This window comes from Triturus cristatus, chromosome 4_1 (assembly GCF_964204655.1).
Source record: "Triturus cristatus chromosome 4_1, aTriCri1.1, whole genome shotgun sequence".
In the NCBI taxonomy this organism is placed as follows: Eukaryota; Metazoa; Chordata; class Amphibia; order Caudata; family Salamandridae; genus Triturus; species Triturus cristatus.
Window position 1 is genome coordinate 527769058 of NC_140585.1, and position 20627 is coordinate 527789684.

Consider the following 20627-nt stretch of genomic DNA (forward strand, 5'->3'; position numbering starts at 1 on the left):
TCTGTATCTCCTTGACAAAGGAGGACCCCATCCAGTCCGGTCAGCCACAGGAGGACCCCATCCGGTCCGGTCAGCCACAGAACATCAGCCTCCATCAGCCACATGACATCAGCCGCCATCGTCTGGTCTGGCGATCAATCCAGGCTTGGGGGGGAGGGGGAGGGAGGGCCCCACTCACACGGGGGAAGGGAGTCCCACTCACACGGGGGAAGGGAGTCTCACTCACACGGGGGGACTGGGCAAATCTGAAAAAGAAACAAGCATCACTCTTCTTGCAAAAATCATTTTTCAAAAGCACACTTTTTCCGTCTTGCATTTCTGAAAGTACAATATTTTCATTTCTGTCTACATAGCTCTCCTCTAGCTCTGGGGAATTATCTAAGAATTCTACCAACGCTTTAGCCTCTGAATTCTTGGTAAATTCTCTCTTTTTTTTACACAGCAAGAAGGGCTGGGGCAGTCTCCTTCACTCACTGCACCCCTCACAGGTGCTGCCCCCTTCACAAAATCTCTGCGGACACTAACTGACCCCTTGCCAAAAATAACAAGCAGAGCCTTCTCCCTCTGCTGCCTCTAGCTCCCACCTTATCTCCTCCAAGGCCGAATGCCATGCACTCCTGCCAACTTTCGTCTGCTCCCATCTGCTCTGCGACTCTCCTCATGCTGGGGAAGGAAACCTGCGCCTTTGCATGCCTCCCAAACATCTATCTCCAAGAAGCTGTCTCTGTCTACTGGGGCGAGGAGCTGGGATGACCCCTCCCGTAGGAATTCCTCCTCAGACTTCGCAGAAAGCCTGAACTCTTCTCAGCGTTGCTGGATGATCTCACTGCAAGCCTCCCAAACATCTATCTGAAAGACGCAAGCACTTCACCATCACTAAAATACAGATTGTATATTTCATTTCTCCTCCTGCACCAGATTTTTACGTGCCACCCACTCTCTAAACAACTCTTTACATGGCTGAGAGGAAAAACAGCTTTAACCTCTCCTTACCTCCAGCAAGACTTCACATTGTTTAATCTGAAAATGCTCCACCATTCTGTCTAACTAATTCAAGAAAATTCTTAACTGTCATTAGTCTACCACCTCATGAAAAAAAACCCTAAACTAAACTGCTCTTGACATTCAGGGGCTATTGGTATCAAAAAGAAAAAAGCATTGGCAATATCAAAAGTCACATACCTAGTCCCATGCTACTTCTGTAACAAAATATGGGACAGCATCAGTCAAAGAAGGTATATGTTTGTCCAATTCGCAATAATCAACTGTTATGCGCCAAGAATTATCACATTTGCGCACCAGCTACAGAAAATCATTTTAAGCATTAGTGATTGGGGTCACCAAACCTACCTCTATCAAGTCCTGCGCAAACTGCTTTTCTGTCTATATAGGCCATTTAATAACCATTGCAATCTCCCATAGGCAAATCACATTTTCTCTAACTCTGTTCTGTTCAGTATCTTTTGGTGCGCAAAAGCACAGAATCATCTACATTTGTCCAGCATCTGAATTTAAAAGTGACCTCTTCTTTCCCTGCACTCCCCTGTAACTAAAAAGGGCACATTGCTCTTGAATTAACTCACAAAATACATTTTCATATTTCTGAATTAAACACATATCAGAATTATTGTACACAATCTGCTGTTGTTCACATTCAAAATCATATTGTTGCATTTCTCTTTTGAAGCAAAATGTATCATTCTTTGTCATGTCTAATTTATGTCCGCAACTGGTGATGGTTAAGTCTAAAACACTGGTCTGTTTATCTCCCTGTACATTTCTTTCTGGCTGCTCAAAAGAATTAATTAGGACCGCCTGTGTAGCTTGTAGCCTGACTGGGTTCTCTGTCACAGTTTTCACATTTGAATCATCCTGGTTATCAGACACGTTTAATTCTGTCTTCAAAGATATATTTTCAAACTGGGCATCAACTAGCTCTGTTTTCAACTCACTACGTTCTTTTTGCAAATGCTCACATTTTTGATGCATATTAACCAACACATTTAAAATAACACCGCTTTCTCTGTCTAAAATGTCATTAATCTCCTGCTGATTAACACCCTTCATCGCAACTCCGGAGTCTGTAACCTCGGAGGAGTGCCACGTTTCAGGGTTATGCTCTGATATTTTACATTTACTTTGCAACTGAAATTTTTTTATATGCATTCGTAAACAAACACTTGAAAGGGATCCAGCCCTTTCTGCCTAACATAGCAAGCTATTTATAAGCACTTTTTACAAAACACACTTAAACACACAAACACCAATTCTCACTCAACCCAGCACAATTAGCTCACTTCACGAGCCAGCACATCATATGGGCTACCCCCTTTCAAATAAATCATTTGATATCTAAGAGTTTGCTTTTAATTTCTAGAAAACATATTTCTTCCCCTTTTAAATCAATGTTCACATCCTGCAACCGACTACGCCAAAATGTAATGAAAGGTTTCAGATCTTCCCTGGACCAAGGTATGTACCGTCACTTTCCCAGGGAGAGAATATCCAAATTTATGGAATATAACATATACACAGCACTTCCTAAGGTGGGCAAACTCTCAACGCTCCCCCAATGGCAAGGCAAGAAAACGATACCATATGAGTCTCCTCTAGACCAAGGTAACACACACAACACTTCTCTAGAGCGAGATATACTTTGCACATCACTTGCCAGGAGTAGAACAACTTCCTATAACACAATTACCTGCTAGAAGGGAATTCACCCATCCTTCTACAACAGAATACTTGGCCAAGAAGAGTCCACACCTCCTGCTACAAGGAAAAGACGAATTGGTATATCTGGAATATATTTATTAGTAAATAGCACCACAGGGTAAGCCAAATGTACCTATCATAGCAGACTCTAACATATCAATAGTATGATTGAAACCCAATCAAGGCAAACATATATGTAGAAATATATATATGTATGGATATAAGAATCAGAAAATAAGAAGGAAAGGAGAGAATCAGTAAAGAAGCAAGAGACAGTTAGTGGCAGAGACACCTCGCCTACTGCGTCCTCATTTCACCCCATTTCGCTCAAGGGAAGTCCATTGCTTGAACCGGGTCAAAGCTCAGAGGTGACACAAGCCCCCACTCTTCCGTGACAACACGTCTGCTCCACGGCGTGAACTTCCACCAGGCCAGTGTAGGCTCCCCTTTTTAATACAAATTCAAACACAACGAAGCGTCTAGCAAGCCTCGCCCCCTCGTTCTCATGAGAGCCCGTACCAGCCTGCTCCAAGGCCACTGCATCGGTTGATCAGGCCTTTGCTATGGCTCCGAGACAGACCATGTACATTCCTCAGATAAGAACCAGTTCTCTCTAGTCAGTAAAGTGCGAAAAACAGGAGAAGAGCAAAACATGCCCTCCCCACCTCTGCAGCTTCGTGCAGGCACAGAAAATGGCTTCAGTCATGAAAATGGAGTTAGTTAAGCCATGCACACAGAAAGGCCCAAAGCAAGATGCAATTGAAAAGCAAGATGACATGAGAACATGTCAAAGGCAAAAGTCAGCACTGCCATAAAGCAAGGTAAAGTCAGAAAACAGAATGACTTTAGACCACGTCAAAGCCAATAGGTCAAAGTCATAATTCATCTAACCCAAATAACATTATACACTTAATCCCTCAGTATCCAACATTGAGCACATGTGTGCACCATCACCCACAACACTGCACCTCGACATCCCACACCTTATATTCTTGGCAAGACTATTCTACTAAAAGACAGCAAGATTACAGGACAAAAGAGAGGCAGGCATATGCAAAACCATCCTACATTAAGGCTAGGCTAACATAACACACTAAAATCAGTTAACATGGTGGTGGTTGAGGGTCATCATAGAATGTCAGACCACAAAAGTGGCTCATTCGCTACAGGTGGGTGGACCGCAGAGACTGATGTCGGTGGGACCGAGACCGTTGTGCCATCGGTTTCGGTCCTACCGACATCATAATCAACGCATATGGGTTTTTCCCAAACACTGCATAGGATATAATATAATTCTAACATAGGTGGGTATATGAGTACATTTCCAAAGATCAGCATTTCAGCATTTTTTAAAACAATATAAGATCCATATTTTTCTCAGTATATATGATTGTTTTGTAGAACAATTCAGTAGTCATGAAGCATTTTGTGGTTTTAAATCCATCATACATTCTCCATAATTCCGAAACCAGTGCAGACATGATTGATTCTTAGCAGGGCTGGACTAGGAACTTGCAACAGTACTGGCAAAAATGATAAATTCCGGCCCTGTGTGCAGATGTGCTAATTAATGCCTAGAAACAGGGCAACTCTTTCAAGTTGCAGTTGGAATCGCGTCACGTGCACCAACTCTCCTGGGGGCTGAAACCGGCCTCCAAGTGTCAAAGATGGCCTCCTGGGGCTCCAGCCTCCCAAGGATTTACCCGCTTCCACGGCTGGCCAATCCGGCCATGATTGTTATGATAATAATACATGGGCTCCTTTAGATTTTTTTTTTTATGTCTTGGAGGTTTACTATGGCCCTTTCTGTCTGTTTGCAAAAAGTTTTTTCTTTTTTTTACGGTGTTTTATATAGCACAAACTTGACCTGAAGGTATCGGGTACCAGAGCGCTTTACATGAGCACTGGTTGCGTTACATGAGGACAAATTCATTTTTGTTAGGTACGGGGAGATTAAGTTATTTGCCCAGAATCACAGGATGTTGCGCGTCCTTGCTGAGACTCGAACCCAGTTCCCCAGATTTGAGGTCGACCACCCTAGCTGTTAGGCCCCCCATGTTTTCTCTCCTTTTGTTTTGCTCATGAAGAGTTTATTTGCCTTGCTAAGGAAAATCTTATAGAATTATCATACATCATTAGAATCCTGAGCTCTGGTCAGTTACAGTTGATTAAATGCCTGTAAAAGAAGATTCCTTGGGCTGCGTCATTGAAACGTGGTCTTTCAGAGGGTGTTGGAGCAGGACACTTTCAGAGATCCTAAAAACATCCAGCTACAAATAGTTGTTGCAGTCCATGTGAGTGCCGGCCTCTAGCACCCATACTTTAGGAGGGCCTCTGGTCAGAGGCTTTAGCGCATGGTCTCAGTCCATCGGAAGAGAAGTAGGTCCCTGAATGAGTAACGGCTGGGAGAAAGCCAAGAAGGGCCAGCACTGATGATCAGATATCATAGAGATTTAGGCTACTGACTGATAGCTTGGTAACCTCATGTACAATTCTAATTAGACATGGCTATGCTAGTCTGCATCTGTTTGTGCTGAGGACTGAATATTTTTTGCCAGATTTCACCAAAGTAACTTTAATATGTTATTGGCGGGGAGAATTAAGTTCTGAATAAATGTCACTAAATTTAATTCGATTGGGGTTGATGTTTCTGGACGGTCCTTGCTTCGTACTTTATTTTTGTGGGCTTTTTGACTTTATTCCCTTATGCTGAGGCGCCTGTCTGCCTTGATTACAGCCTATCTGTCCAGCAGTGTCTTTCTCTCTGTTTCGTGTGTTTCCCTCTCATTTGTCTCTCTTCTACCTGTGAGTGTGTAACTAACAGTCTGCACCGAATGCAGTCTCTCTGGCGCTCACTATGCCTACCTCCTGACCCCACTCCACCCCACTTTATATTGCGCACTGCAGCACTTTCTCTGCGTCTCCTACGCCTGCTGGCTGCTGTCTTTTCTGATCCCTCACAGTGTCATCTTACCCAGTTCAAAGATTGTATCAGTTTAACAGATAAAGAAATATCAAATGCAGGCAGTTATGTTTGATTACAAAAAAAAACATCTTAGGCGCACTCCTAGTTCAGTATTGCTCTATTTCCCTCTGTTTCCTAAGTCACCTTTTCCATGATTACTTTTGCATAAGAGCATGTTTGGCTACAGAATGTACAATGGGCTTATGAGAGGAAGCGCACACTGGCATCTCACTCTGAACGACTATCTTTCAGGCGGAGCTGATGGGGCAGAGTCTGTTTGATTTCCTGCATCCCAAGGATGTGGCCAAGATGAAGGAGCAGCTCTCGTTGTCCGACGTTTCACCAAGAGAGAAGCTTATCGACGCGAAAAGTAAGCACGCAAACACTTTTTATTGTCAAGATGATGGTGCTTTGTGAATTGAAACGTCTCATTTAAAAAAAAAATGTATTGTTTTCACAAGTACGTGATGACTATGAATGCGTAAGACAAGCTCTCCCAAAACAGTACTAGCCGCAGGCCATCAATTTAATCCCTTAGTCATTTCCATGCAGTCTCCCCTTAGTGCCAGTAAATAAGGGCTAGAGTCAAGGACCAGTTATTCGCAGTTGTGGAAGTGGTCTCTAGAGAATTGCAAAGGGGGTGGGAAATATGGGAAGGCAGACTTAGTAATAATGCAAGGAGACAAATGCTTCTTCCAGATTGTATTAAGGTCTCAGTTTTTGAGGGCCGTCCGCTTGCCAAATCTAGAGTGACTTGGTGCAGCCACAAGTAAACCCAGTTTGGCAGTGGTGAGGATAGTGTTTGTGGCTGAGCCTTTGGTGACTCCGCTGTCAGAAACAGAACACCCCCCGCCTCTCAAGGAGCCGGAGGAACTAAAGGTTGGACGAAGCATCGGTCAATTTCTGACGCTTGACCCCTTACCGGCCAACTCTAAATAAGCCCCTAAGGCTTCCTTGGTTTTGCTGTCATCTGTCCCAGGAATTGCGGGCTCACAAACTTCTGGCTGACTGTCTTAATAGACATAAGTTACTATATTCTGTAATGGGCTGCACAAAGTGAGTTATTGAAGTCCTCCTGAATTCACATTGTGGTGAATCTTAGATCACAGTGCAAAACTTCTGATCCCTAAGAAGACTTGGTGTCTCCGGCATAGGAAGCAAACGCTGCATTTTCCTACCGGCTAGCATACTGGAGACACTTACATGCAATGGGATCTTTTCATGTCCTCTTTCCCTCCATCGCTTTTCAAGGCAGCGCAACCAATGGATACTTCCCTCTCCTTCTAAAACATTAATACACTGAGGAAGACTTAACCACTAATTTGGACTCCTACTTTATACGGGAAGTTTCTTTACCCAGAATTACTGGGCCATGTGAACCAGGATATGTAGCAACAAAAGCATTTGTCTTGGTGGACCACCCGCCGCTCCCTTCTCTGAAGTCCACTGGAGCTGCTCAGCCACAAATGATCACTCGTGCCTTTGGTAGCTATCCACAAGATGGTAACCACGATTGTATTGTCACAAGCACCCTGTCTGCTCCAGCTCCACTGTGCTTTGAAAAGACGCCAGTCAAAGGCGCTGAAAAGATGGAGAGGATCAGAAAACTCAGCCATGGGCCGGAGGGACCACCAATATTAAGTTGTGCTGAAATGCAAATGTTCTTATGAGCTGTGGGTAATGTATTCTGAAATGACTTGATGTTATGTTATTTTCAAAGCGGGTATGCAAGTGCATACGGACTGCCAGGCGGGCACATCTCGACTTCACTGTGGTGCCAGGCGAGCCTTCTTCTGCCGTATGAAACGCAGAAGAGTGACAGTAAAGGAAGAGTATGAATATATATCCAGCTCCAAGATGAAAGGTATCCTTTACAATTAAAGCACTTTGGTCATTTCTCAACATTCATTTTGGTGATGCTGCAAAATATGTAAAATGTATTAAGAGGACGCGACTTCCCTTCCCGACAAAAACCTCCACCGATATTGTAAATTTGAATGTTATGATGAGCTCTTATTATTGTGATCTGTCTGTGTTTCTTCATCACAGGCTTTTGCAATGTCCTATTCCATTTCTAGATTTAATCACAGAGCCAACTGTAATGTAATCTAGAAACACACAAGGGAGAGATATTGATGAAATGTACCACAATATGGCACTTTATAGACCATAATAAAATGTTTATACATTGATTTTTCCTAAATTGTTAAACATCATTTGGCCTTATAATTCTAAAGCTGTAGCAGTCCTTTTCAGCAGTTCAGGCCATAACGATTTACTCATTCCAGTGTTGATTTAATTTTGTGATTTCATAATGATGATATGTGATGCTGGCTTGCTAGCAGATCTGTACAATGTTACCCACGTCTCCTTATTTAGTGCCTCGATGGCCACCGAGGCCTGGTCGACACTACAGAACTATCCTTTGTCCCTTTATATTGAGACTTGGTATCAGCTCTGTTGCTGTATACTGCCCTTCTGCTTTTTCAATCAAAGCTTGTTATTTGATGCTGTGGGTCTGGTTCATGTCCCAATCCATTCTTTATTATACAATAAATTAATAGGTGCATTATGATATCCCTTATGAAGATAAAGCATTAGCCTATTTATGCGGTGAATTCTGACCAACCGACTATAATAGAATGCGTAAAATATAACGTATATAAGAACATTGTTTACAATGTTTAAAAAAAAGAACATTTCTATAAATAATGCATTTATGATATTTACTTTTTTTTTTAAATAATCTTTATTCATTTTAATTTACATTCGTATCTGACACCCCCCGCCTCCCCCGCCCTCAGACAGGTAAAACATCAAAACATGATTAATCAGGTGCAATCCGTAACATCATTTGATCCTTAAAATACATATAGGCTCACAAAGAGAATCTATCAACCAAGTACAGACCTATTGGATCTCCGTTCAAGTAGCGTCCATGAAAGTGCATGAAAGTTCCAAAAGTGACGTGCGTATTCTCTTTTATTCTAAAAAGATCTACACAAAAGATAATAAAACATACATAAACTTTAGCAAGTCCCGCTATGCTCTTGCATCCATATAATCGGGGGATCCAAAATTTTCCTACCTTTTTTACGTAAATGGCGCCCTTTCCGTTTTATAAATGGCTATCTCCAGGCTACAAGTTGCAAACAATCTAGCAAGCCATTGTTGGAAAGCCAGTGGCCCAGGGTCCAACCATCCAGAGGCAATGCATATCTTTAGGACTGCCATAGATATAAAAATCAATCCATGTCCCTTCCCCAGTCGGTTTACTTCTGAGGTACCAAACACTATTACATCTTCTGACAATACTATTTCGGCTTTCAACACTTCTGATAGAAAATCCAATATATGCTTAATTGGCTTTTGCAATACGTTACAGGATGCGAACATGTGGATGCTGTCAGCCTTATGAAGTACACAGCGTGGACATACTGTTCCTTTTTCCAGCTCCCCATTTGGCTATCTTATCAGGCGTATAATACAACGAAAAACAGGTCTTATAAAATTGTGCTTGTAACCTAGTGGACATTAAAAAAGATTGTGACATTTCATACACATACCAAAAGGTTTCGGCTGAGAGCCCCAATTTAGCCTGCCATTTTTTAGCCCATTTGTCCAGATCATCGGGCATAGGAGCATTTATAAATCCATAGATTTCCCCAATAGAGCCTGCTTTTTTTATAACTAAGCTTTCAATGATTTTCTCTCTCTGAAACTTGTCCCGTCCCCCTCCCTTTCGCAAGAAAAAATCCCTAACCTGGAGGAATTTTAAAAAATCCCTTCGATCGAGAGTATATTCCTTTTTCATTTCGTCAAAAGACCGGAGCCCTGAGGGGGAGAAAAAGCAGCCAATCTGATCTATCCCAGCCCTAACCCATTTATCCATGTATAGATCTCCAAAAATCTCGGGAAGATTATAATTATTGGATATAGGTGTATAAAAAGATATTCTGCCAATTCCCAAGATTTTACGTATTGGTACTCCATACTTTGTAAAGAGTTTTAAAACAAACCTTTTTGTAATAACTGTTGTGTAATTGATGCCACAAACATCCTTCCGTCTCTCCCCCCAACATAAGTTTGAATGGTGAGGGAAGCTTAGTAGTTAGTCCATTATCCACATTTGTCCTAAGCAGCTCACGACTATAGATCAGTATGGCGGCCCAGTAATATAAATTTCAGATTTGGAAGGGCCAAGCCCCCCCATCCCTCGGTATAGTAAAAAACCTAAGTGCTCGGCGAGGTCGCGCATATGCCCATATAAACATGGAGAACATATTCTCTATTGCTTTAAACCATTGAGGAGTAAATTCCAAACATATGGCCCTAACAAAATATAAAATTTTTGGGAGAAACAGCATTTTTATTACGTTACACCTACCCCCTATGGATAAATATAAGTGGTTTAGCCTTGCAAGATCTTTTTTAGTATGCTTCATTAAAGGTTCTATATTGTTCTTGATCAAATTATCCAGCTTGGAGGTTATACTAACTAATATACTAAGATAAGTGGCTCTTTCGACTACCCGGTTATCTGCCATCATGATTTTATCATTGAGAACAATCTGTGTCTTATCCTGATTCAGAGCGTAACCGGAGATATGCCCGAAACGCTCAGCCTAGTCTTTGATTACCTTTATGGCAGCATTTGGATCAGATGTAACCAGAGCGATATCATCTGCATAGGCCACGGTCTTGGTTGCCCAGTCCTGTGACCAGAATGCCTATATTAACACATTATTCTCTACCCTATGGATGAAGGGGTCAAAAAACACAGCAAATAAAAGAGGGGAGCAAGGGCAGCCTTGCCTGGTCCCCCGGGAGAGTGTACCGTTCACCCTAACTGCCGCCGATGGTTCGGCGTATAATGTTTAGGCTGCCTTGATAAAACGATCCCTCATGCCAATTCTAGACATGGCCATCCATAGATATTGCCAGAAGACCCTATCAAAAGCTTTCTCTGCGTCCAACAGGATGAGAGCCATAAGGTCTCTTGCAACATTGGTGATATCGAATAATGTAATTACTCTCTGGATATGGTCAATTGTAGATCTACCGGGAACAAACCCATGTTGGCGCTCCAAGATAACTTAGTGAATTATTGGCGTGAGTTTGCTGGCCAATATCTTTGAATAGATTTTGGAGTCGTCATTTATCAGAGTAATAGAGAGGTAAGACCCCAATTGTAGGGGCGATTTGTTCTTTTTTAAGAAGACCATGATCTTCGCCAGAGACCATGATCCCGGAGGCCGCTAACCATTAAAAATGTGGATGCATAGGTCATGGATAATTCCTTTTAGCTGCTGGGAAAATGTGGTGTAAACTTCGGTCGGGATACCATCCTTACCGGCCGCTTTCCCTTTAGCTAAACAGTTCATTGAAAGTAGGATCTCATCCCAATGTGGCGGACTATCTAGGCTATCCTGGTCTTCTTCCTCAAATCTTGAGAGTGGGTTTAAGTCTAGATATTCCTTGATCTTACTCTGATCCTCCCCAATATTAGCCATATATAGTGTTTGATAGTACCTCTGAAATCCGCCCTAATTGCATCTGGATCGGTAGTCCGGCCAAGTTCAGGGTAATTAATTTCTCAAATTGTTTTAGATGTGATTAGTTGCCTAGTACGAACTGCCAAATGGTGACCAATCTGTTCGCTTAATTGGTACACTGCTTCCTTTTGGGTTGTTGCCTTACTCATTGCTTTAGCTATCAAAATATCCGTAATGGCGACTTAAGCAATTGCCACACTTCGTTGTTCCTCCTCCACCTCCCGTCGCTCGTGTACAGCCCTTACCAACCCCTCCTCAGCTACCCCCAGATTATCCTGCAAAACCTTCATTATTTGTTTGGCATCTTTGTTGAGATTTAAGGAATACCGCAGTTCCCCCCCCTCCCCCTCCCCAATCCCTGCTTTCAAAGCATCCCATACCACCTGAATTGATGTACTCCCCATATCATCCTCCACGAACATTGGGATCCATTGTCTCATATGCCCGCAGTATCCCTAGTTTGACAACATTGATCTCTCAAAAATCCAAGTTCTCAGATTTGGACTGGATAATTCCACTTCTGTATTATGAACGGGTTATGATCTGATAATACCTGCGGCAGCTTTTCTATACTACATTTCGAACTCAAGAGTGTTGGAGACAAACATATAGTCCAGTCTGGCATGAGTAATATGTGGGTTAGAATAAAAAGTATACCCTGGATCGCTTGGTTTCATCATGTGCCAACAGTCAATCAAACCATGGGTCTGACATAGATTTCTTAAAGCCTGAAACACTTTCGATTTCTTCCCCGTATATCTGTATCCAGCCTCCAAAGACCAGTCACTGGGTAAATTAATATTATAATCCCCACATAGAATCAGTGGAAGAGGCCAGTGAGCGAGTTCATTAGAGATGGTATTGAATACGCCAGGGTCGTCGTCACAGGTGCATCCATATAGTGTGCATAGTATGAGATTCTGACCCATGCTGCATTGGCATTCAGTAATTGCCCATCGGCCAAATTTATCAGAGCATGACCGTGTAAATTGCATCCCGCCGCTTTTAGCCAATATAGCAACACCCCGAACCCTGGCCCCCTGTGTAGTTGCACTAATTACCCTGCACCATAATGTTTTAAGCACATGCAGTTGTGATACTTCGATGTGAGTCTCTTGGAGGCAGATGATATTTGCCCCAAATGATTGTAATCTGACAGCTACCCTCTGCCTTTTCTTAATGTCATTAAGGCCACATATATTGATAGTTAAAATTCTAAGCCTGCCCATGTCACTTTATATCATTACCCTGACTCTGACACCACATCCCTATACAACAAACCCACCATGCCAATCCCTCCCTCTTTTCATGTACTACGACTAAAGCAGTGCCTATAACAAAAAACACTATTGCACCAACTTATTTTATCACCTGTGTGAGGATACCACACCCCACCCACCACCACAACTTAGGCAACCAGGCATTTATGATATTTACTGTTGTTTTACACCTTTGTGATGGTAGTACGCTAAAAGGTACACATTTGCAGCATTAAATACAAAAATAAAAAACCTTTCAGCATTCGACCCAATTTCACATTTTAAAATCTTTTTACTTTTGGGAAATCTAGTATTATTGTGGCTTGGTGCAGGAAATGTAGGCTTTAGAAAAGGGACCAGGAAAGGCTTGCGTTATCCTTATTTAGGTGCCTACATGCATTTATGGCTCACAAAGTACAAGCTACTCCTATTCTAAGGTTTACCAGCTCATTCCAAGTCCTGCCTCTAGACCCTTGCTGTTATCCCCCCTTTTTCGGTATACAATGGACCAGTACCTTGAGGAGCTAGCGTGTTTAATTGCAGCTGACCCCTGATGTAAACATCCTGATAATCTTATCCTACAAGAGAATTGTTTTCAGCATTAGATAGTATGTAATAGTCAATCAAAGGCATAATCATCTGCTGGTAATCTGACGACAACAGCATAATAGAATGCCCCCATAACTGTTCCAAGCTTTGACCTCATTATTCAGTAACAAGATTACTCATGGTAAAGTGCAGCTAAAGGCAAGTCACTGGTACATAAACGGAGGTGCCCTACCCTACTCTTAAAGATTCAAAAGCCATATCCATATTGCACAAAGAAACACTGTCCACCTATAATTAAGTAGTTAGTTATTCTCTGTTTATCATCCATAAAAGCGCACTAAGCAAGTCCTACCAAATAGTTTCAATAACAAATTAATCTGTTGTTATTTTGTATTCCTCATGGCGGTCCCTGCGTTTGCCGCCTGTGGCGGCAGAATGTAAGAGCTGGGGGTGGGGGTGTGGAGGGGGTTTGGGTGCTGGCGATTCTTGCCTTTGCTGCCTCGTGACAGCCGCAGGTAAGAGGCAGGGCTTGTCGCCCCCCAAAACTCGTGCCGCCCAAAGCGGACCGCCCCACCTTGCTACTCCACTGTCTCAGCCACCAAACACTATGTAGTATCCTCAGGTCATGTTATTATAATCCCTTCATTCTGTACCTAGCTGCTCAGCCAGTGTCAGTGTTCCGCGTAGAATGTTAGTGTGGGTGGAATGCTTGGATACTGTGTGGGACTGAGACAGTTGGGAAGATGGGCTGAGCAGCTAGGAGGCTGCTCCTGGTGGGGCTAATGCTGGGGCCTATGTTGGGGCCTATTGTGGAGCCTGATCTGGGGCCTGTTCTGGGTTTACTACTTCTACACCTAAGATCTCAATAAACTTCATCTACTCCTACCTGGCCACGTCTACAGCGTCTACTTGTTCATGCTGCACACGTGGGGCCAGCCCACTACATTTATGGCGTCGATCTGGAGCAAATCTCACGCAAAAGGTAGCCTGATGACAACTAAGAAGGAGGAGTGGAGCAAGATTACGTGGAGAAAAGAACCTATGTCAAGTAAAATGAAAAAAAAAAGAAACAAGCATCAAGAAATTTAAAGAAAAGAAAAGAAACCTGTTTAGCGACGCGTTTAAAGGCAAAGAAGCTGTCAAGCACGCATGTCTGCCCCACCAGTGTCCATCACACCGGACAGCCCAGCCCAGGCATGCTGTGTTGTCATCTCAACACCTGGAAACTAGTCATCAAAGCTGAATCTCAGCACAAGGAAATTAAGTCATCAAAGCTGCTTATGTCTTTACCTCTACAAAGGTCTACTAGCCACAATAATAGTCTACGCAGCAACAAGAATTTACAGTCTCTCATGAACAAGGTAACCTATTACTGTCTATGTTGCTGTTTCTAGTGCGAGGAAGTTCTTATGTTGTGAAAGACATGGCATTTAAAGAAGACAATATTTTATTAAAAGTGGGAGCTGAAGTGTGCTTCCTACTCAGTGTGCCTCACTGTCAGGCATTGTCTGCCACTCTCTACAGCTACGCATCACAAGGAAAATGTTTATGGATTTTTAATATGCCGTACACAAAGATGTTTTCAAAGACATTGGAAAAGAAGCCTTCAACTTCATTCTGCCAGTTTATTGTCGCAACCAACAGTGCCTCAAGAAGCGAGTAATTTGTGACTTTAAAAAAAAAAAACATCAGTCTGCTATTTTTGACTTAAAATTGTCTGGAGATTCTGCCTGCCACTTGGGAGCCGACTGGGTGAGAAATTCAGTTTCAATTTAATTCCATACAATGTGGTCTCTCGTGAAACTGAAACGCTGTTGTTTGAAATTTCAAATATGGCTTGCGCATTTTACCTGTTCCAAGTTGTCGCGCGGAGCAGAGGGAGAGCCTATTCATGACGTCTTCGTTCCCTGCTGATCAGAGCCCTTCGTGATATCCGACTTGAAAGCTGAATTTGGACGTTTTGAAGCAGGAGCGCGCCGTGAGCCTCTCGGCATGCGTCTCCTGTGCGTCCCGCCGTCTTGCTGCCAAGATGTATACAACGAAGCTACGTGAGCCATCCAGCACTAGCGTGACTCTACGTGTAATCATCGTGGGACTGTCATGTTAGTTCATTGCCAACCACGTTGTATGCAAGCAGTATATTTTTACAATGACAGTGCCAGCGTAGGGAATTTGAGGAGTATTGCCAACCACGTTTTGTGCGCAAAAATAAAGGTATTTGAAAAAAAAGTCGGTGATGATTGGGCACAGGTGCTGCACTATCTGTGCAGTGAGAGCCTGAGGGGAATTTGCGCATCGGCGTAACTAACAGCAAACGGAGAAAAAAAAGTAAAAGAACAACTAAATAAGAAGAAGCAGACAAGTGGTATTTTCGTATTTAAAGGTACTGTGTTTTGATGGTAGCAGCGATCAAAGGGTCACCAGTAAGCACTCACCGTTAATTCATGAAGCGACGAAGCGGTGTATTGAAATTTCAAAACTGCGTGTGCGACTACATGAATTTGAAGTGCTCAAATTGTTTTTGTTGGAACGCCTGTCGCGGTGACAGGCACACCATTGACTTTTGAATTATGGTTATTTCTTTCTACAATGTCTTATGATTTGCTGTATGCCAACGTCGTTTTATCGCTATGTACAAGTTATTGTTTGTTGGCATGGGAATGGGTACTAGTCCCATGTCTCTTATTTACGTATCCCTGTTTAAGGGATAGGGGTGGGTTTTTAGTCCCATGACCCTTATATAAAATGTTTTATCCCTGCTTAGGGATGGGAGTGGGTTTTTAGTCCCATCACCCCACGTTCACAGTAATTTATATAGGAATGGGGTTTATCCCCATTTTTAAAAGGGGGTTTTAGTCCCACCTTTGTTATTTTGAGTTTGGGTGTCAGTCCCATTTACTCCGTTATAGGGGGTTAGAGTCCTACCTATTTATAGGGGGTTAGAGTCCCACCTATGTCATTAGTAATGGGTACCAGTCCTATTTACTAAGTTTAAAGGGGGTTTTAGTCCCACCTTTACGTGTATGTTGGGTATCAGTCCTTTCATTTACGTTTTCGCTGTCTTCTGTGTGTGTAGCCATCTTTTGATGCCACACTGTGCTGCGTGTCGGTTTTACATGCTTCACGTGTCAGTGGGTTTCAGTCCCATGTGACGTATTATTTACATTTGGGTGTTAGTCCCAAACACGTGGGTTTTAGTCCCATAGTGTCCCTTACATGAGAGGTGGCGTTTTGAGTTGTCGTCACAGTTTTCTCACGTGAGAAGTACTTCCTTGGGTATTGTTCTACCCATAGACATTTATACCCGTAGGATTCTACTCTGGGTATCATATTCATTTGTCGTATGTGAGCTCTTATTTCACTTCTAAAAAATTTCTTTGTTCAGTATTAAGGGAAGGGGATGGTGTTAGTGTGTTGATCTATGCTTGCATCTTTCCTTTTCTTTAGTGTGTCTGTTTTCCCTCTCGTGATGTATTTCTACATGCATTCATGGGTTTATGGACTATTCATATCTTGTGTACATTTCTGTATTTATTTGTTTGCTTATTAGTAGTTTGGGTTTATTTTAGGTTTTATTAATTTTCAGTGTAAAGGAAGAGGATGTGTAGTATCCTCAGGTCATGTTATTATGTTCCCTTCATTCTGTACCTAGCTGCTCAGCCAGTGTCAGTGTTCCGCGTAGAATGTTAGTGTGGGTGTAATGCTTGGATACTGTGTGGGACTGAGACAGTTGGGAAGATGGGCTGAGCAGCTAGGAGGCTGCTCCTGGTGGGGCTAATGCTGGGGCCTATGTTGGGGCCTATTGTGGAGCCTGATCTGGGGCCTGTTCTGGGTTTACTACTTCTACACCTAAGATCTCAATAAACTTCATCTACTCCTACCTGGCCACGTCTACAGCGTCTACTTGTTCATCCTGCACATGTGGGGCCAGCCCACTACACACTAGAAACCCCTATTAAGGCCCTTTTCCATTTCAGCCCTGAAGACTGGGCATTCTATATGGAAACCATCATCGTTCTCTCTCTCTCTTTTCTTTTACTCTACAACATTGTTCATGAAACCATGGAGCCCCAGGTCTATCCTTACCCATTCTGCCAGAAGCCGCTTGCAAAGTTGCATTAGAACTTTTCTCAAAGAGCAACTAGTTCATCTTTAACATTTGCATACCCATTCTATGAAGAAATGTTTTTATAGTAATATGGTACCTGACCCAGAGCCCCTTATTTCTTCTCATCCTTATTGTAATATTCTTTGTCCTCCACAGTGTTTAGCTTCAATATAGAGACCCAGGAAAGTGGAAAGCGTAGCGGGAGCTGATAACTTCCACTACTTCAGTTACTATAAAATGAGTAACTATGTTTGTAATAAGGTTTCTCTTTGCTAACAAAAGCACTTATTATGGGTGTAACGGTCACTCATATCTCAAAATCCATGTTTGTTGGACATTCTCTATTAAGGTGACCCAGAACTCATCTCAATTGTAGTACTTCCATAAGAGCTTACATTATGTTCTGCTAAGAACAACAAGTCCGGGGTGTCCCACAGCGCATTCTGCTACATACTTGAGTTGTCTACTCAAAACATCTTCATGGTATTAAAATTGCCTTTAACAGTCCTGGGGAACGATGATATTTTCCCTAATCCCACTTTAATACTTTCCTATATTGCTCCAGCCTGTGCCCTCCTGCCTCCCTCTACCGGTTTCATATAAAAGTTGACACAGATCTTTCATTTGTATGTCATCTTGATTAAATAAAAACTGCTGACCCTTATTAGAAATAGAAACAGCCAAAGTACAACACTCATTAGGATTGCTATTAGTGGTACAAATCCCACCTTTTGACACTGTGTTTGTCTGTTGAACTTCTTGCTTCACAACTCTGAAAACTGGGAATCCCTGGGCTGGTTGCAAGCCGTGTCTCAAAGGCATAGCATCATAGTTGTTAATATACTTCAGGAATGAATAGATTGAAAGTGCTTCTAGATCATTGTGGGACTTTGGATTATTGATTTGGGAGGAGGGATCCCACTAGTTTAATAATACAATATATTACTAGGTCAAAACAGAGTTGACTGAAAAAACCTATACTTAACTCATGGTAGATATGCAAAAAGCAGAAGGTTTTTCTTGAAGTGTATATTAGATATTTAAGCAGCACTGAAAAAGTATTAAAATAAAGAAACTGCACAATAAATTAAAAAGGAGTAAGATTTAATAAGCAGGCATTAAAGCTAAATGGAACCCGAGATGTGACCTTTTAAATTATAGAGCAAAAAGCATCAACACAAGTCATGGGTTGCGGTTGACCAGATCTATTCATGATTTCAGGCCGGTAGCAGTGGAGCTAGGGGCAGGTAAGTCTAGTGAGTCACAGTGGTCAAAAATGTATCTTGCGCCTTTTTTTCTGAAAGCAAAACGTCTCTAGCAGGGCCACACAGGATGTTGTATCTGGTGAGTCAGGTATGTCAAACCTGGTTTCCTGCCAGAGTCTTCAGTTTTGACACCAGAAGTGCTGAGGAGGCCAAAGCTGAGTTCTGTAGCCACTCAGGTTTTTATCCCACTGGAGTAACTTTCCACCTTGCCCTGGTTCCAAGTTATGTGTTTAGTCATTTCTTTGGAGCTCAAAATCTTCCAGCATGGCAGAGCAGAACGCTGTAGCTGAGCAGGTCTGCACAAAGCTGGATACCTTCACCTCAGTATCTCCCTGAAACCTATTTCTTCACAACAAAATATCAAAGTTGACAAAATCTGGAAATCTGGCCTGCCAAGCTTTCACTCTTCTGGGTGCCTTGGCGCCTTGTACCAGACCTCCGGAGATCCAAAAGTGTCCCGCCATCCTGCATGTGCTAGAAAATTCCCACCTGGTCACATCTACAGCTTCCAGGCTTTCTTTAGAAGCTCCTAGGGACCATTTCTCACCTCGTCAATGGTCTCAGAAGAGTCCGTTGCCGCACACTCCCATCTGTTCAGCTGGAAATTTCACACATGGGAATCACCAATTCTCCTGTTTCTGTCCTCGAGGCTAACAGGCAGCCAACGAACTGAAGCTGCGAGAGCACCAAACACAAGTAGAGAGCAGGTCCCCCTTCGGCCTCTGTTCAGAGACATAAATTCCTTCTTGTTTCTTCACTAGGCTCTGTTATGTTCTGAGAGACTGGTGGTAGGAAGCCAGTTTAGTAATGTAAACTATCCAGTGATTGGTAATAATCTGTAACCTCCCAAAATAATCCCCTTGCTTTGCGGGGCTGGATGGGGGGCCAGCCTACATACCTTTTGAGCATTTCCTGTTTGCTTTCGTACAGACTATCTAGCAGCATCCTCCTGTGGGGTTTTTCAGAACGGCAGACCCCTGTCCTATGTAGAGCTCCTAAACTCCACCCGCGGGATTCAACCCTACCAAAACTCCCCTGATTGGTACTAGAAATAGGTCCTCTCCCAACTGGGAGCAAACACAGGATGCCTGGCAGAGTATGTAAATCAAATGTCTTCCCCACACTAGGCCCTGTGCAGTATGAGTTTTGAATATGGCTTGGCCTCTTCTGGTCTTTTGTGATCATATCTGTGTTCCTGATCACTCCTCTCTCCCACGTTTCATGATAAGTGGCCAATGATCACTCTTCCAGTCTACCTGCCTGCAGCGCTAGCTCTATAGTCTCTAGAAAGAAAGGTGTTACCCACCTCAGCACCCATCACTGACTTAATTATAAAAAGTATAATTTTAATGATCTTTTACATACATACATACATACATACATATCTTAATATTTAATATATTCCACTTGTTTGCAATAAGCACCCAGCCTTGTGGGCTATGAAGCACACTTGGGGATAACTAGCTAATATTTAAAGCAAGTTTTTGTACATGTTTATTTTGCCGTGTGCTGCTTCAGTATTTAATTTTGCAGACTTTCAGACTACAGAGGTAGGCCTGGCCCTAATTCCAACCTTTTAGAGTCGCACATTTGTGTGGTGTAAATGCACTGAGCGACCCACATGTGCCATTTAATCTTTATGCTACTGGTGCATTTCCTGCACTAAAATCACTGTTGGCTTACCTAAAAGTTGAATAAGCCATTTAGGGTTAGCCGCCATGTATTAAAGTCGGAGCGCATGCACTAGAAGGCTTGCAGTCCCCCCAGTCAAAATGGTAGGAAATACAGCCTGCAAACTGAGAAACATCCCGGGATACCATGTAAAAAGGTGATTTTCTTCAATCATCACTCATGCATATTAGTCGAGTTCTTAAATTTTTGTAATGTATCAATCATTCATCTTCTATAAAGATGTTTCCTACAGGAATAGGACCTTTAATTCTGAAAGACTGCCCATTCTTTCCACTGGCAAATGTTACGTTCATCGGTCCACTTTTTTTTGAAAACATATGAACTGGGCTAGTAAATTTGTTTTAGCTTAATCACAAATGGTGATACTTTTGAAACATTGACGAACTGATCGAAACTCTCAACCAATTCACTGTGGGTTGCGCCCTCATCAACAATCCCATTTACACAATTAGACGGAACTACATCCTGGACAATGCGCTGACAGTTCTTGTTCAGCCAAATGACACCTCCTACCAACGG

At 42.6% G+C, this 20627-nt stretch overlaps 1 protein-coding gene across 1 annotated transcript in view; it reads left to right on the forward strand.

Moving 5' to 3' along the window:
* Nucleotides 1-20627, forward strand: part of BMAL2 (basic helix-loop-helix ARNT like 2) — a 227159-nt gene that overhangs the window by 112714 nt on the left and 93818 nt on the right. The window contains exons 8-9 of the mRNA XM_085652803.1: nt 5933-6050; nt 7401-7544. Coding sequence (XP_085508929.1) covers nt 5933-6050; nt 7401-7544 — 262 coding nt within the window. The remainder of the gene's footprint in view (nt 1-5932; nt 6051-7400; nt 7545-20627) is intronic.